Source organism: Ctenopharyngodon idella, chromosome 6 (genome assembly GCF_019924925.1).
Source record: "Ctenopharyngodon idella isolate HZGC_01 chromosome 6, HZGC01, whole genome shotgun sequence".
NCBI classification, from domain to species: domain Eukaryota; kingdom Metazoa; phylum Chordata; class Actinopteri; order Cypriniformes; family Xenocyprididae; genus Ctenopharyngodon; species Ctenopharyngodon idella.
In genome coordinates this window covers 31,726,825-31,739,988 of record NC_067225.1, presented here as the reverse complement: position 1 = coordinate 31,739,988, position 13,164 = coordinate 31,726,825, and the positions used below count along the sequence as shown (strand labels likewise).

The 13,164-nt window shown below is 37.1% G+C and overlaps 1 protein-coding gene across 1 annotated transcript; it reads left to right on the top strand.

The window, feature by feature from the left end:
* Positions 1-7: 7 nt before the first annotated feature.
* Positions 8-5,831, top strand: LOC127514475 (adenosine receptor A1). The gene is made up of 2 exons (XM_051897345.1): positions 8-2,648; positions 4,800-5,831. The coding sequence occupies exons 1-2, from the start codon at positions 2,317-2,319 to the stop codon at positions 5,470-5,472; spliced, it is 1,005 nt and encodes a 334-aa protein (XP_051753305.1). The 5' UTR covers positions 8-2,316; the 3' UTR covers positions 5,473-5,831.
* The last annotated feature ends 7,333 nt before the right edge of the window (positions 5,832-13,164 follow it).

The window sequence follows — 13,164 nt, the reverse complement described above, 5'->3', positions numbered from 1 at the left end:
TGACTTCATGTCCGAATGCCTCAACAAATGCCTAACTTGACCAAGAGAACATAAAAGGCCAACTTGAATATGCTAAATGAACTTGGATAGGCCTGTGGCATTCTGAAAGAATGTTTTATGGAGTGATGAGATCAAACGGGAACTTTTTAGATCCATGGATCAGAAGTAGTCTGGCACAAAAAAAAAAGCTTGACTTATGACTAGAAGAACACCATCTTGACCATGTGATCAGCGTCATGGATTTGCTGAATTATCAGGCCATTTTGGCAAAGATTATGATGCCTGGACTATGTAAACTGAAGCTTCACTGGATCATTGGACTTTCCACCGGGACAATGATCCCAAGTATAAATTCAAATACCAAAGCTTTGTTCAGGTATCAATCCTGGAATGTTTTAAACGGCCTGCTCAGTCTCCAGATTTAAAGTTCCTTGAAAATCCTTGGTGATATTTGAAAAAAGCAGTGGCAGCACAGAAACCACAGAATATCAGTGAGCTGGAAGCTTGTACACACAAGGAATGGCCTAAGATTCCAGTAGAGTGCAAGAAGCTTGTAAGCACTTATAGACAATATTTATTTGAGATTATAAAAGTGAAGGATTCTCTACAAAACTTAACTTTTGGGGTTGAATAATTTTGTAAATGGATGTTTATAGCCAGTTTGATATTTTGAACTCAGTAACTCAACTTTATGTTCTCAGAATCACTCAAATGTGTAATAATAAGCTTTCTATGATGGTTTACTGATGCCTTAGTTGAAGTGTTTTCATACAATTTTGTTCACAAAACCAGTATGTCTTGCAGGTTAGGGGGGTTCGATAATTTTGATTCCAAGTGTATGAAATACAATTTGGCCATATAATTATTAGTGGTTATGGCCCTGCCAAGTATGAGGTCAGTTTAGTGGGCTTTTTGCAGTGTGCATTATAAGTGGAAACTGTTTCACAGAAACCATGAAGTCTGAAATCAAATGAATCTTGCTTTTTTTGTTTCCGGGTACATTGCAAAATCAAGGCCTAATAGTCATAAAATCATGAAACAAAACCAAAAAAAGGAAACTTATTATGATGGACGTAAATGATAAGAAAGACCAGATATCCCAATGCCAACACTTTTTTTCTTTCAAATCATTACTTGACAATGGTCTGCATGGTCTAGGATCAGTTGAAAATTAAAATGGTTTGAGAAGGAGAAAATCATTACATTTTGATGACAGACTTGATCAAACATGTTTTTCTTCACAATAATGTGCACTGATGAATCATGCACAATAATAAAATTAATAAAATTTAAATAAGATCAATTTTGATTACTGTACATTTAGCTTGAGGTATAAATAGCAATGGCGTCTGACTCGCTTCTTGCAGTGAACAAACCAACAACTTCCTGCTTTACCAGATATGAGCTTAGCCACAATTTTATGCCACACGACCTCCAAGGTGTATTGCTAAATTTCTAGCAGAGAAATTAGAGCACATCAAATTTATAGATGTGTACTTTTCTGTGGCTCAAACAGTAGAGAATGGTGCTAGTCAATGTCAAGGTCATGGGTTTGAATCCCAAGGAGTGCATAAACTGATAAATGTACATTTTTGTCAGACGCTATACATTTTTAAATGATTTCATAATCATTTATGAAGCCTCTTCTGCTCACCAAGTCTGTGTTTATTTGATAAAAAAATACAGTAAAAACAGTAATATTGTGAAATATTTATTACAACTTAAAAGAACTGTTTTCTATTGTAATATACTTAAAAAAATTTCTTGTGATCAAAGCTGAATTTTCAGCATCATTACTCCAGTCTTCAGTGTCCCATGATCCTTCAGAAATCATTCTAATATGCTGATTTGCTGCTCAAGAAACTTTTATAATTATTATTATTATTATCAGTGTTGAAATAAGTTGTGCTGCTTAATATTTTTGTGGAAACCACGATACATTTTTATTCAGGACTCTTTGATGAATAGAAAGTTCAAAAGAACAGCATTTATTTGAAATGGAAATCTTTGGTAACATTATAAATGTCTTTACTGTCACTTTTTACCAATTTAATGCATCCTTGCTGAATAAAAGTATTAATTTACTGAATAAAAAATATTAATTAAAAAAAGTATTTATTAAAAATAAATAAATAAATAAAACACTGTGTACTTGAAGCATACAAGCCACTTCAAAGTACTGATCTCGCAAAAAATCTTTTGTGTGTGCATATTTGGTTGGCTGTGTGGATGAGTGAGTGAGTGAGACAACTTCCTATTTTAACCACAAGTACTTCAAGTAAGTTCCTGTAGAGTTCTTGTGCTTTTTGTCTAATCATGGCTGATGATGAGAAGATGATCTATACTTCCCTGGAGGTGCTCATCGCTGTAGGATGCTGCCTGGGGAACATGCTGGTGATCTGGGCCGTGTGGTCGTGTCGTGCCCTGAGTCAGACAACATTCTGTTTCGTTGTGTCGCTGGCGGTGGCAGATTTTCTGGTGGGGCTGGTGGCTGTGCCTTTCGCAGTGGTAGTTGATGGAAGGCTGAAGACTAGTTTCCACTGCTGCCTCTTCATCAGCTGTGTGGTCATTGTGTTGACCCAGGCCTCCGTCCACTCCCTGCTGGCCATCGCTGTGGACCGATACCTGCGTGTTTATAACCCTCTCAGGTTTGAACATTTAATAGTCATGTATTTTGCAATTTATATTTGAAGATTTTGAGTGAGAACAAAATTGATCAAGCTTGCTGATAAGGAGGAAATCAAACATTTGCAGATCTCAGAAATGATGCACGCTTATTTTTATCATACATGCAATAACATGCAACCTAAAAAAAAGAACTTCTTTAGGTGTAAACATGAAATTGAAATGGACCCCATTTACATCGTTAATGTACATTAAGAATGTATTTATTTCACAGAATTTCATAATCTTCAATCAAAATAACTGTTGTAAAGCACATTGGTCAACCTGGGTTGTATTTAATAGTGCTATATAAATAAAACTGACATTGACATTGTGACATAAAAAATGACTTTCTGTTTTGTCTGATATCATCATGTTGCCATTGACCAACAGAAAACTAGTGTAGCAAATATAGAACTGGCAAAGATATTCCTCAATAAAAAAAAAACAAAAAGAAAAACATTAGAGCCCTTGTGGTTGCATTTCAGCCATTTCTCTCCTGAGTGCTTCCAAAATGTAACTTTAAATAGGGTTCATGAAGTTATGAAGTAAAACATGAAATCATAATTGATCTTTTCTTTTTAATATGATTTTTAAGTACTGAAATACCCCACTTTACACAATCCAATCAACTGTCATATATACTTTTATTAAAGTGCCCCTATTATGCTATTATTTTATTTTTTAAGGTTCCTAATATTGTTTTGGGAGTCTCCTACAACAGGTTTACAGGTTTTAGGTCAAAAAACACTTTCGTTTTCTCATAATATACATTTAATTTCACATGAGTTTTCAATGTTTTGTAAACGATATGTTAGAAGCAGTTCAAAGAATCAGTCTCTCTAAACCCCTCCTTTCAGTGAGCCTACACTGTTCTGATTGGTCAGATGGCTCAATCCTTTGTGATTGGTCTACTGCGCGCACCACGCACCCATCGCCACAAATGAATGACAGCTATCAATTCGCAAGACATTATATACAATGTATGGGCAGAAAAGATAGCATTGATTTTACCATATCAATTTGAGTCCGACGATGAAACGTCTAAAGTAGTTGATCAACTAGAAACTGATTCGCAATCACGACTGGAGTACAACGTTTCTATATGGTAAGTGTCACCTTAGTTATTTATTTATAAGACGTGATAGCAGCATCACTGTTATACTTTATGCACCTGTGTGAACTGTATCAGAATGCCAAGCGAAGCTGAAAACCTCTAACATAAGATAAACATTTAGGCCAGATGTGTACACAGACTTTTTCGTCATAACTATTAACAAAGTAAAAAATGGCTATATCATTGTTTGACATTACAATGGGTGTTTACTGTTTACAGAGAGAATAACTACTAGTTAGCGTGGACTAGCACCTTAACATCCTATTACAATACAGATAGAGCTCCACTCTACTGTAATAATAAAAACAGGAAAAAAAGTTTGTTTTGTATGTTGTAAACTTAGCCGAGCACAAACGTGAATAGCTGATAACGCATTTCACTTTGTAAACAAAAGTCGTGCTCCATCCTTGATCATTACTCCAAGTAATAAGACAGACAAGCTGCATTAAATCGACAAATTTTTAGACAACACTGGACCCACATCTTAATAGCAGAACTACAGAAACATGAGTTAGCCAGTTAGACTAGGGTGTACGTTACACAACATAACATACAAAACTACAAATTTTGAACGATTGCTAGAAAATATAAACATCAATTATTAATCATACTTAAAATACGGATCAATGCCCAGTTTATTTGGACCAGCTTGCTCCTCTGAATCTCAACCTTTAAGACCAAGCGTTTTGTGAATCCTGTGTTAAACTCCCCGAGGTTTGAGAAGCAGTCATTAGTAAAATGACGGGAACACAACAAAAGATTGTACTTCTGTGGTATTGTTGAAAAAATGAATTTTCCCTGCCGTCTGCATGCGCAATAAGTGGGCGGGCAATATGCTAATGTTTCGTTGTGACGTCACAACGTTAACTAATGAAACCTTACTGTAAAGTGTTTTACACACACACACACACACACACAGACACACATACATATACATACATATACATATACATATATATATATATATATATATAGTACCTTTCAAGATATATAAACATAATTTCTCATTGATTTTCAGGTACAGAGGAGCAGTCAAAAAGCACCACTTGTGGGTCGCGGTCACTGTATGTTGGCTCTCTGCTTCTATACTAGGCCTCATCCCCATGCTCGGATGGCACAACGAAGACACCACAACAAGAGAAAACTCCACTATTACATGTAATTTCATCACAGTTATACACATGTCCTTCATGGTCAACTTCAACTTCCTCGCTTGCATCCTGCCACCCACCGTCATTATGATAGCCCTCTACATGTTACTCTTTAATATGATATCTAAGCAGCTGAGAAAAGGAGTCGGGTGCACCGTGAAGCCCAGGTCATTTTACCACAAGGAACGGAGACTGGCCAATTCTCTGGCTTTGGTGCTGGTTCTGTTTGCCGTTTGTTGGCTCCCGCTGCACATAATGAACACGCTGGTGTATTACAAGATTGTAGAAGTGCCCACTGTCTCCTTCCACATCGGCATCCTCCTCTCTCACGCCAACTCTGCAGTTAACCCCATAGTGTACGCTTTTAAGATCCCTAAGATTAAGATGGCATATAAAAGCATCTTGATGAAGCTGACAAGCACAGAGCTGAATCAGAGCAGCCAGACTTTGGATAATGCCAACAGCAACTCAAACAGCACCGCCAGGTGTACCATGAAATTAAACCCACAGGTAGTTTTAGCCAACAATCAGGACGATTAGCATGAGTCTGTTCTCAAGCACAATAAGTAGGGGAGACCAGGGCTAGAACTAGAGACAAAAGTTCAATTATACAAATGAGCAATTTCTCCAGTAGTGGTTTTATGTTAGTTTAAAAAAAAGTCTGAATTTTAATGTCCAAACTACAGCAGGCAAAAGTTGGGTTCTGGGAAATAAAAAAAACTCAATTTTCTCTATAGGTAAAATGATTTTTAATTTTTAAAGACAGACCTGATATAAGCGCTGAGGTTGTTAATCAGTGGTATAGGCTTTTGTTGAAACCATCCCTTTGCATTATTTCAACTTATTTTTAAAATTATTGTGTTTAACAGTGGAATTTGTGGTGAAAAACAACATTACCCATGATGCTGCACAGAAAAATCCACCAGAGAGCAAATTGTGCCAAACGAACTCTGCATGAAATGCCCACTCCCATGAATCTTAAGGCCTTAGCGACGTTAAATTGCAGAGATCTCGAGTTTTCGTTGAACGGTGTGTCCGCGATGGCCTGACAAAGTCTGATGTTTCGCCATGAAACAGGAAGCTGGTCAGGCATGCAATGTCCAATCTGCCCCAAACTTCCAATGTTTGATAAAAGTCCTGGCCTGAAGACATCTATATGCCAATATTCAGTTAGTCATAGCACCATCTGCTGGCAACAGGAAATGGCATGCTTTACACTGTAATTCACTCCCAGAAACACATTTGTATATGCCATGAAGTACCAACCACGCTAGAAACACGTTAAATCATGCAACACTTGGCTAAGTGCTAATATATGCGATTAACGCCATGAAACAGGAAGTTGTTGTAACTCAGACATATAATGTCCGATCTGCTCCAAACTTCACATGCTTGATAATAGTCCTAGCCTGAAGACATCTACATGGAAATATTCAGTTACAGTCAAAGCGCCACCTGTTGGCAGCAGGAAGTGTGGCACTTTGAAATGACTTTGCCATAATTCTCCTGTATTCACTCGCTTACATGCATGTCGCCCACTGTTCACTGTTTTCCTAAGGCCAACAGGTGGCGGTGAGCCCGGGTGTGAGGGCCCTTTCATCGCTGCTTGCAGCTTTAATTGGTTTTGTATTTTACTGTTTTACAAATTTTGCTGAAACCCTATATTAAACTTTTTAAAGGCAGGTACCTATATAGTGTGACAACTTGCCCAGCTAGGTTCAACATGTGTTCCAATTAACTGTATTTTTTCCCCCCTCAATAATGTAAAAAATAAAACAGATTGTATGTTGCTTAAGCAGAAATGTGTTAAAAAATAAAGCCAGATTGAAAAATATATTTACTCAAAAAGTGTGACATCTAGCCTCAGTTTCTATTTGGAGCTGCACAGCAGTTTCTTTTTCAGCGAAAAGTACCCAGATGACCTACTACTTCTGGTAATATTCTGAAGAAGCATTTGATGGATATTTTACTATCCCATGAGGCCACGGGAGAGGATTTGTGAATGGAGGTGAAGCGACACAACTGACTCCGTAGGTCACATGACAATAACAATATGGCAGATGTAGTATGTCAGAATTTCATTCATACTACACACATTTGTACCATATAGAACATACCTTTTTAACGGTAGCGAAGTAAGTTTCCAACCAAATGTTGTACCGACTATACAGTATGCGATTTCAGACACAGCAAATATCTGCTGATGTCGACGCTGTGTCATTTCCAAAATATCACAGACAGTCTTGGCAATGGATAATGTACTTTTTTTGTTTTCTTCAAATTGTTTTGAGTAAATACACTACCGGTGTTTGGGGTCAGAAAGATTTTTATTTTTGAGAAATTAATAGCCTACCTTTATGAAGCAAGAACGCATTAAAATGATTAAAAGTGACAGTAAAGAAATTCATGTTACAAACAATTTCTATTTCAAATAAATCTTTAATTCATCAACTAATCCTGAATAAACTGTATCACAGTTTCCATAAAAATATAAAGCATAATAAGCAAGAATAAATGTTTTGTTTGAGCAACAATTATTAATGTTTTTACTATATATTTTTTAATAAATAAATATATCATAAATATAAATAAATAAAAAATAAATGTTTTTCAAATAAATGCAGCATTGGTGAGCAGAAGAGAATTCTTTCATAAACATTAAAAAAATCTTTTGAATGGCAGTGTAAATATACATAAACCGACTGATGATTCTGGCAATGAATTTCAGGAGGTAGAATGGTAGTGTTAAATAAATATAGTGGAAATAAATGTTTGATTTGAGCTATTTTATGTACGTATCACGTGCCATCATTAAAATCCATCAAACATCTGCAGCTCTGCTCTCTAGATAATGACCTCGGTCATTTAAAAAACACAGGTTACTATCATTCAGAAGCAAATACTTAATGTCACCATGATGAAAGAGGAAGAGAAACTGACAGAATCATTCTGAGCCTGCAAATGTTTTTCAACAGAGCATCCACATCCTTCCTTCATAACTTCATAAATGTTACAACCACACAACAATGCAATTTCTGTCATCATTTACTCACCCTCATGTCGTTCCAAACCTGTATGACTTTATTCTTCAGTGAAAGATTATGTTTATTGGAATGTCCATGTAGAGTGCTCTTTTTTTATAAAGGAATCTGAGCTCTGAAATTGACAAAACATAATTATGAAAAATCATAAAAATACATTTTAAGTATCTTAAATGTGCACAGGAACATATTTAGTGCACGATTTATTTATTTCACGTCATAACACTTTTTAAAATCCTGTAACTTTCTGTTTACCTGCAGGTTTAGATGAGATTATCATTGTGTTCTCAGAAAATTTGCTGTATATTAGACTAGACGTTCCCTCTGTCAGGCGCTTCTTTGTAGTCTCTGTAATTGATTTATTGGCATCGGGCCAAGTGGAAGTGAGTGAACAATGCTGATCCTGAGGGAATGTTTGGAGCGTATCTCGCGGAGGAGTACTGGATTTCTGTAAAATACATCTCCACAGGCCATTTTGTTCTTTCCCTGTACAGCATAATATCGGCCTCGGTCCAAACAGCGTGAGTAGAACAAGCAGGATTTATGACGTTCATCTCCCACATTATTACTTTTTCTAACATCGCTTGAGTTCATTCTGCTGATTGAAGTTGAAAAATGTACAATGTACCTTCTGGGACTGCATTGAAAAGCAATATCCAAATCAATTCTCATCAGTGGCTTGAAAACCAAGGGTTATGAAACCACACATCTAAACGCCGCATTTAATTTGATGCAAATGACAACAGCTGCGAGGGAGAGATGTACAGCCCGCTCAGTATGCCCATGTGTACCTGGGTATCGATTGTTTAGACAATAATGTTCATTAGATCATTGAAAACAAACCTGAGAAAGCTCTGAAAAACTCTTTCATACAGGTTTTGCGGAACTTGTCTTTGACCACTAACATCTCCACTTGTCACCACACAGAAAGCGGTTGTGATGTATTTACACTTTTTTAAGGCTAATTTTGAGTAACTGATATTTATATAGCTCCACAAAAACTTGATTCAAAATACCTAATATCTGTAGAACGCAACTAGATTTTTACAGAAAATGTGAGTTGTTTGCTCACAAAAATCTTGCCATGATGATAATCATTGCTATGGAATTCTGAGTTGTTGCTAGGGTGTTCTGGGGAGTTGCTTACTTGCTCAAATCTTGCCACCACATTGCTAGTGTTGTGAATGGTTGCTGGGAAATTGTGGGTAGTTGTTAGGGCGTTGCTGTGTGGTTGCTAGGGTGTTCTGGGTAGTTGCTATGTGGTTGCTTGCTTGCTCAAATCTCGCAGTCACGGTCATAGTGTTGTGAATGGTTGCTAGAAATTCTGGGTAGTTGCTAAGGTGTTGCCATGTGGTTGCTTGTTCAAATCTCACAGCCATGGTCATAGTAGGGATGGACATTTTTGGCAATCTTTCATTTCGATCATCGATAGGTTTCAAAAACGGTGTGTGGGGGGTGGAGATAATGAAAATATCTGAAGACTGTAAGGAAAATGAATGTTAAAAATAAAAATATGACATGAAAACCTGTCTATATAAACGTGATTAGAACAGTGTTAGATTGATTATGATGCAGCAATGTTATTAATAAAGAAGCATCTAAAAGAAATAGCTGCCTGAGGTGAGTGACGCCAATAAACTAAAGCCCGTTCTATGACACATCCTATGATATTAATCAGATAACTTAAGATTCATATTATAGACGTAACATTACAACTTGTATTGGCACAAAAGGATGCAAATGCCAGTAAACTTTAAGTTACGCGCTATAGCGAGAGTGAGAGAGAGAAAGCGTAAGAGAGAGCTTGCGCCGTGATGCGCTTTCACGACAGCGTGCTGAATAACGGGTAAGGACAGAATTTACTGTAGATTTCTATAAAGTTCTCATTATAATGGCATGTTTATGGCAGATCTGTGCTTTATTTTAATCACATTAAGTGATTCCATAAATCGCCTGCGCGTTTTCGAAGCCATCCGAATTATGCCATTGAACAAATACGACGAAAACTGCACTGCTGCATTATTATAACATCAGTATTTTTAATTTTTTTTTTTTAAAGAAACATCTAAAAGCAATATGACCATCTCAAATAACTCAATCGATATCGGGCATTGCATTTGAGCATGAAACTAAACACTGATATGCAGCGCATTCAGCATGTTAATAAATGTTGATATCCCAACGCATCCCATATTAGATTAATCAGATGTAGATATTACAACTTTCATCTGCAAAATGTTTGCGAATGCAAACGTGAGCTTGAATGAAAGTGTAACTCCGATTGTGCTTTAAAAAGTGTCACTAATATTTCAGCAATATTTTGGATTTAAATTGCACTCTCATCAACCAAAATGCTATTTTACAGTATGAAAATCACTGACAATTATTGCTAAATTAATTATGAATAGAATTTAAAGGATATTTTCAGCACAAGATAAAAGCTTGGTGCTGCACAATTGTCAAAGTGAAACTAGACATCATTACGTGACTACGAGGCCATTCTCTCTCTTCTCACGTCTTTTGACGCATGCTGTAGAAAGCTAAACAACTGGAGCTCTGGGCACCGCTCAAAATGCTGCTATAACCAATCAGGAGAAAAAAGAAAAAATACAGTTCGATCATCGTTTACATGATCGATCGTCGATGTCACGGTTGAGTATTCGAGTACTCGGTTGCTGCACATCCCTAGGTCACAGTGTTGTGAATGGTTGCTGGGTGTTATGGGTAGTTGCTAGGGTCGCTTGTTTGCTCAAATCTTGCCATCATGGTGCTATTGTTAATGGTTGCTAGGAAATCCTGGGTGGTTGCTAGGAGATTGCTTACTTGCTCAAATCTTCCCATCATGATGATATAGTTGTAAATGGCTGCTAAGAATTCTGATGCTGTGTGGTTGCTTGTTTGCTCAAATCTTGCCACCATGATGCTATTGTAGTTAATGGTTGCTACACTGTAAACCCTAACGCTCAAAATACTTAATTCGTTTGAGTAGGACAAACTTAAATTAAACAAATTAATTCAGTTAAATTAACTGTTATGAGTATTTAAAACTTTATTTTACTTTTGAGTTCACAGCACTGACATATTTCAAGTAAACTAAATTGTTTTGCCCATGCTTTGCCCATGGCACTATGGCACTAACTTAATATGATTGAGTTGAGTTGCAGCAGATTTCTAATTCCCAGCATGCTTTGCATCAGACTGTATAAATGTTGAAATTAAGTGTTATTTTGTGTGTTTTTGCATAAGATTAACATAGGGAGACATAAGTTAGTGTTTAATGTTGTGTTATGTTGGGATTGACAGGGGGTTCTGTTATGTTAGTTTTGTAGGGTTACCATTCTGGTGAAGAGTAGACCGTGTGGTTAGGTTGAGGATGTGCTGCAAAACTTTTAAGACCACATATTCTGTATGTTGTTTGATTACATACATGCAAGTATATATTGACAGTCTCTTTGATAGTTATAATAGCATGTGTTTTTTGCTAACTAACATTTAACCAAGATCTGAATGTGATGTTTATGTAAATTAACTATATGTACTTGAGTGGGGCGAGGCTGAGAACCGTGGGAGCGAAGGAATGCCAGTGATGTGATTGTTAATGAGAGACACCTGTGCACCACACTGGCCTTGCTCCACCTCCACGGCTCTCGGCCCCGCCCCACTTGTCACAAAAAAATTAAGTTCTACCAACTTAAAAAAAATAAGTTAGTTAACTTAAATGTTTTGAGGTAATAAGTTTCCTCAAATGTTTTGAGTATTCTGAACTTATTGAGTTTTACAGTGTAGGGAATCTTGGGTAGTCGCTAAAGTGTTGCTAGGTGGTTCTTAGGTGGTCGCTAAGGGCATGCTTGCTTGCTCTAATCTCACAGCCACAATGCTAGAGTTGTGAAATGTCGCTAAGGAACTCTGGGTAGTTGGTAGGTTGTTGCTATGTGGTTGCTTGCTTGCTCAAATCTTGCAGCCACAGTCAGTGTTGTAAATGGTTGGTAGGTTGATGCTATGTGGTTGCTTGTTTGCTCAAATCTTCCCACCATGATGCTATAGTTGTGAATGGCTGCTAGGAATTATGGGTAGCTGCTAGGGTGATGTTATGTGGTGGCTTGTTTGCTCAAATCTTGCCATCATGATGCCATTGTTGTTAATGATTGCTATAGGGAATCTTGAGTAGTTGCTAAGGTGTTGCTATGTGGTTCTTAGGTGGTCACTAAGGGCTTGCTTGCTCTAGCATCGCCACAATGCTAGAGTTGTGAATGGTTGCTAAGGAACTCTGGTTAGTTGCTAAGGTGTTTTTATGTGTTACTTGCTCAAATCTCACCACCATACTGCTAGAGTTGTGACTGGTTGCTCTGGAATTCTAGGTAGTTGCTTATTTGAACACTGAAGTCTCTGTGATATTCCAATGTCTCTAGATATGGCTGGGTCTCTTCAGTGTAAGCTCACATTATGCACTTTACATCAGTACAATAGTTTGTTTTTAATTGCAGACATTATTAGAGCACTTATCCAACATCATCATCATCATCATCATCAATGAAATGGCGTAAACAGATTCATTATTGCTCTGTGCATCATGCCAGTCGTGCGTGGCACATTTACTGCTTACCGCTCAAGTCAATAGTCCTATGGGGCAGCCAAAGCCCCTGGTGCTTGATATGCTGATCTCTCTTCAATTAGATGACAGCATATGTCACCATAACAACTCAGGGCTTTATTGTTCTCTTGCCACTCGTCACAGGAAAACTGCAAAGACGGTTATGCTTGGCGAGAAGTCCCTACCAGAAGGTTTGCATAATGCTTTTCAGCTTGCATTTGCAATACTACTTACATGTTTTACCTACTGTAAATTGTCCATCACATGCAAACAAAGGTCAAAACTAGAAGCAGCTATTAGGTTTGACAGCTTAGAAAAGTAATAGCACAACCGCACTTCAACACAAATGTTGCAGGACAAGTCACTAATCCTGAGTATGAGCAATAGAGTGCATTAGCGCCCGCCCCCTTTTTCAGAGGTGCTGGTTCTGAAAAAAAAAATTCATTCATTTTTTCCATAGGAAAATTGTAAAATTTGAAAATTGGACAAAAAGACAAAAGGTACAAGAACTTGTACTTAGGCTAATGTAATGTAGTTTTTCACCAGTATTTCCACTGTTAAACATGATTATTTTAAAAAATAAACTGAAATAATACTGAC

Coding starts and splice junctions, on each gene's coding strand:
- LOC127514475 (XM_051897345.1), top strand. CDS start 2,317: ATGGCTGATGATGAGAAGATGATCTATACTTCCCTGGAGGTGCTCATC. Junction 2,649..4,799: donor CGTGTTTATAACCCTCTCAG/GTTTGAACATTT, acceptor ATTGATTTTCAG/GTACAGAGGAGCAGTCAAAA.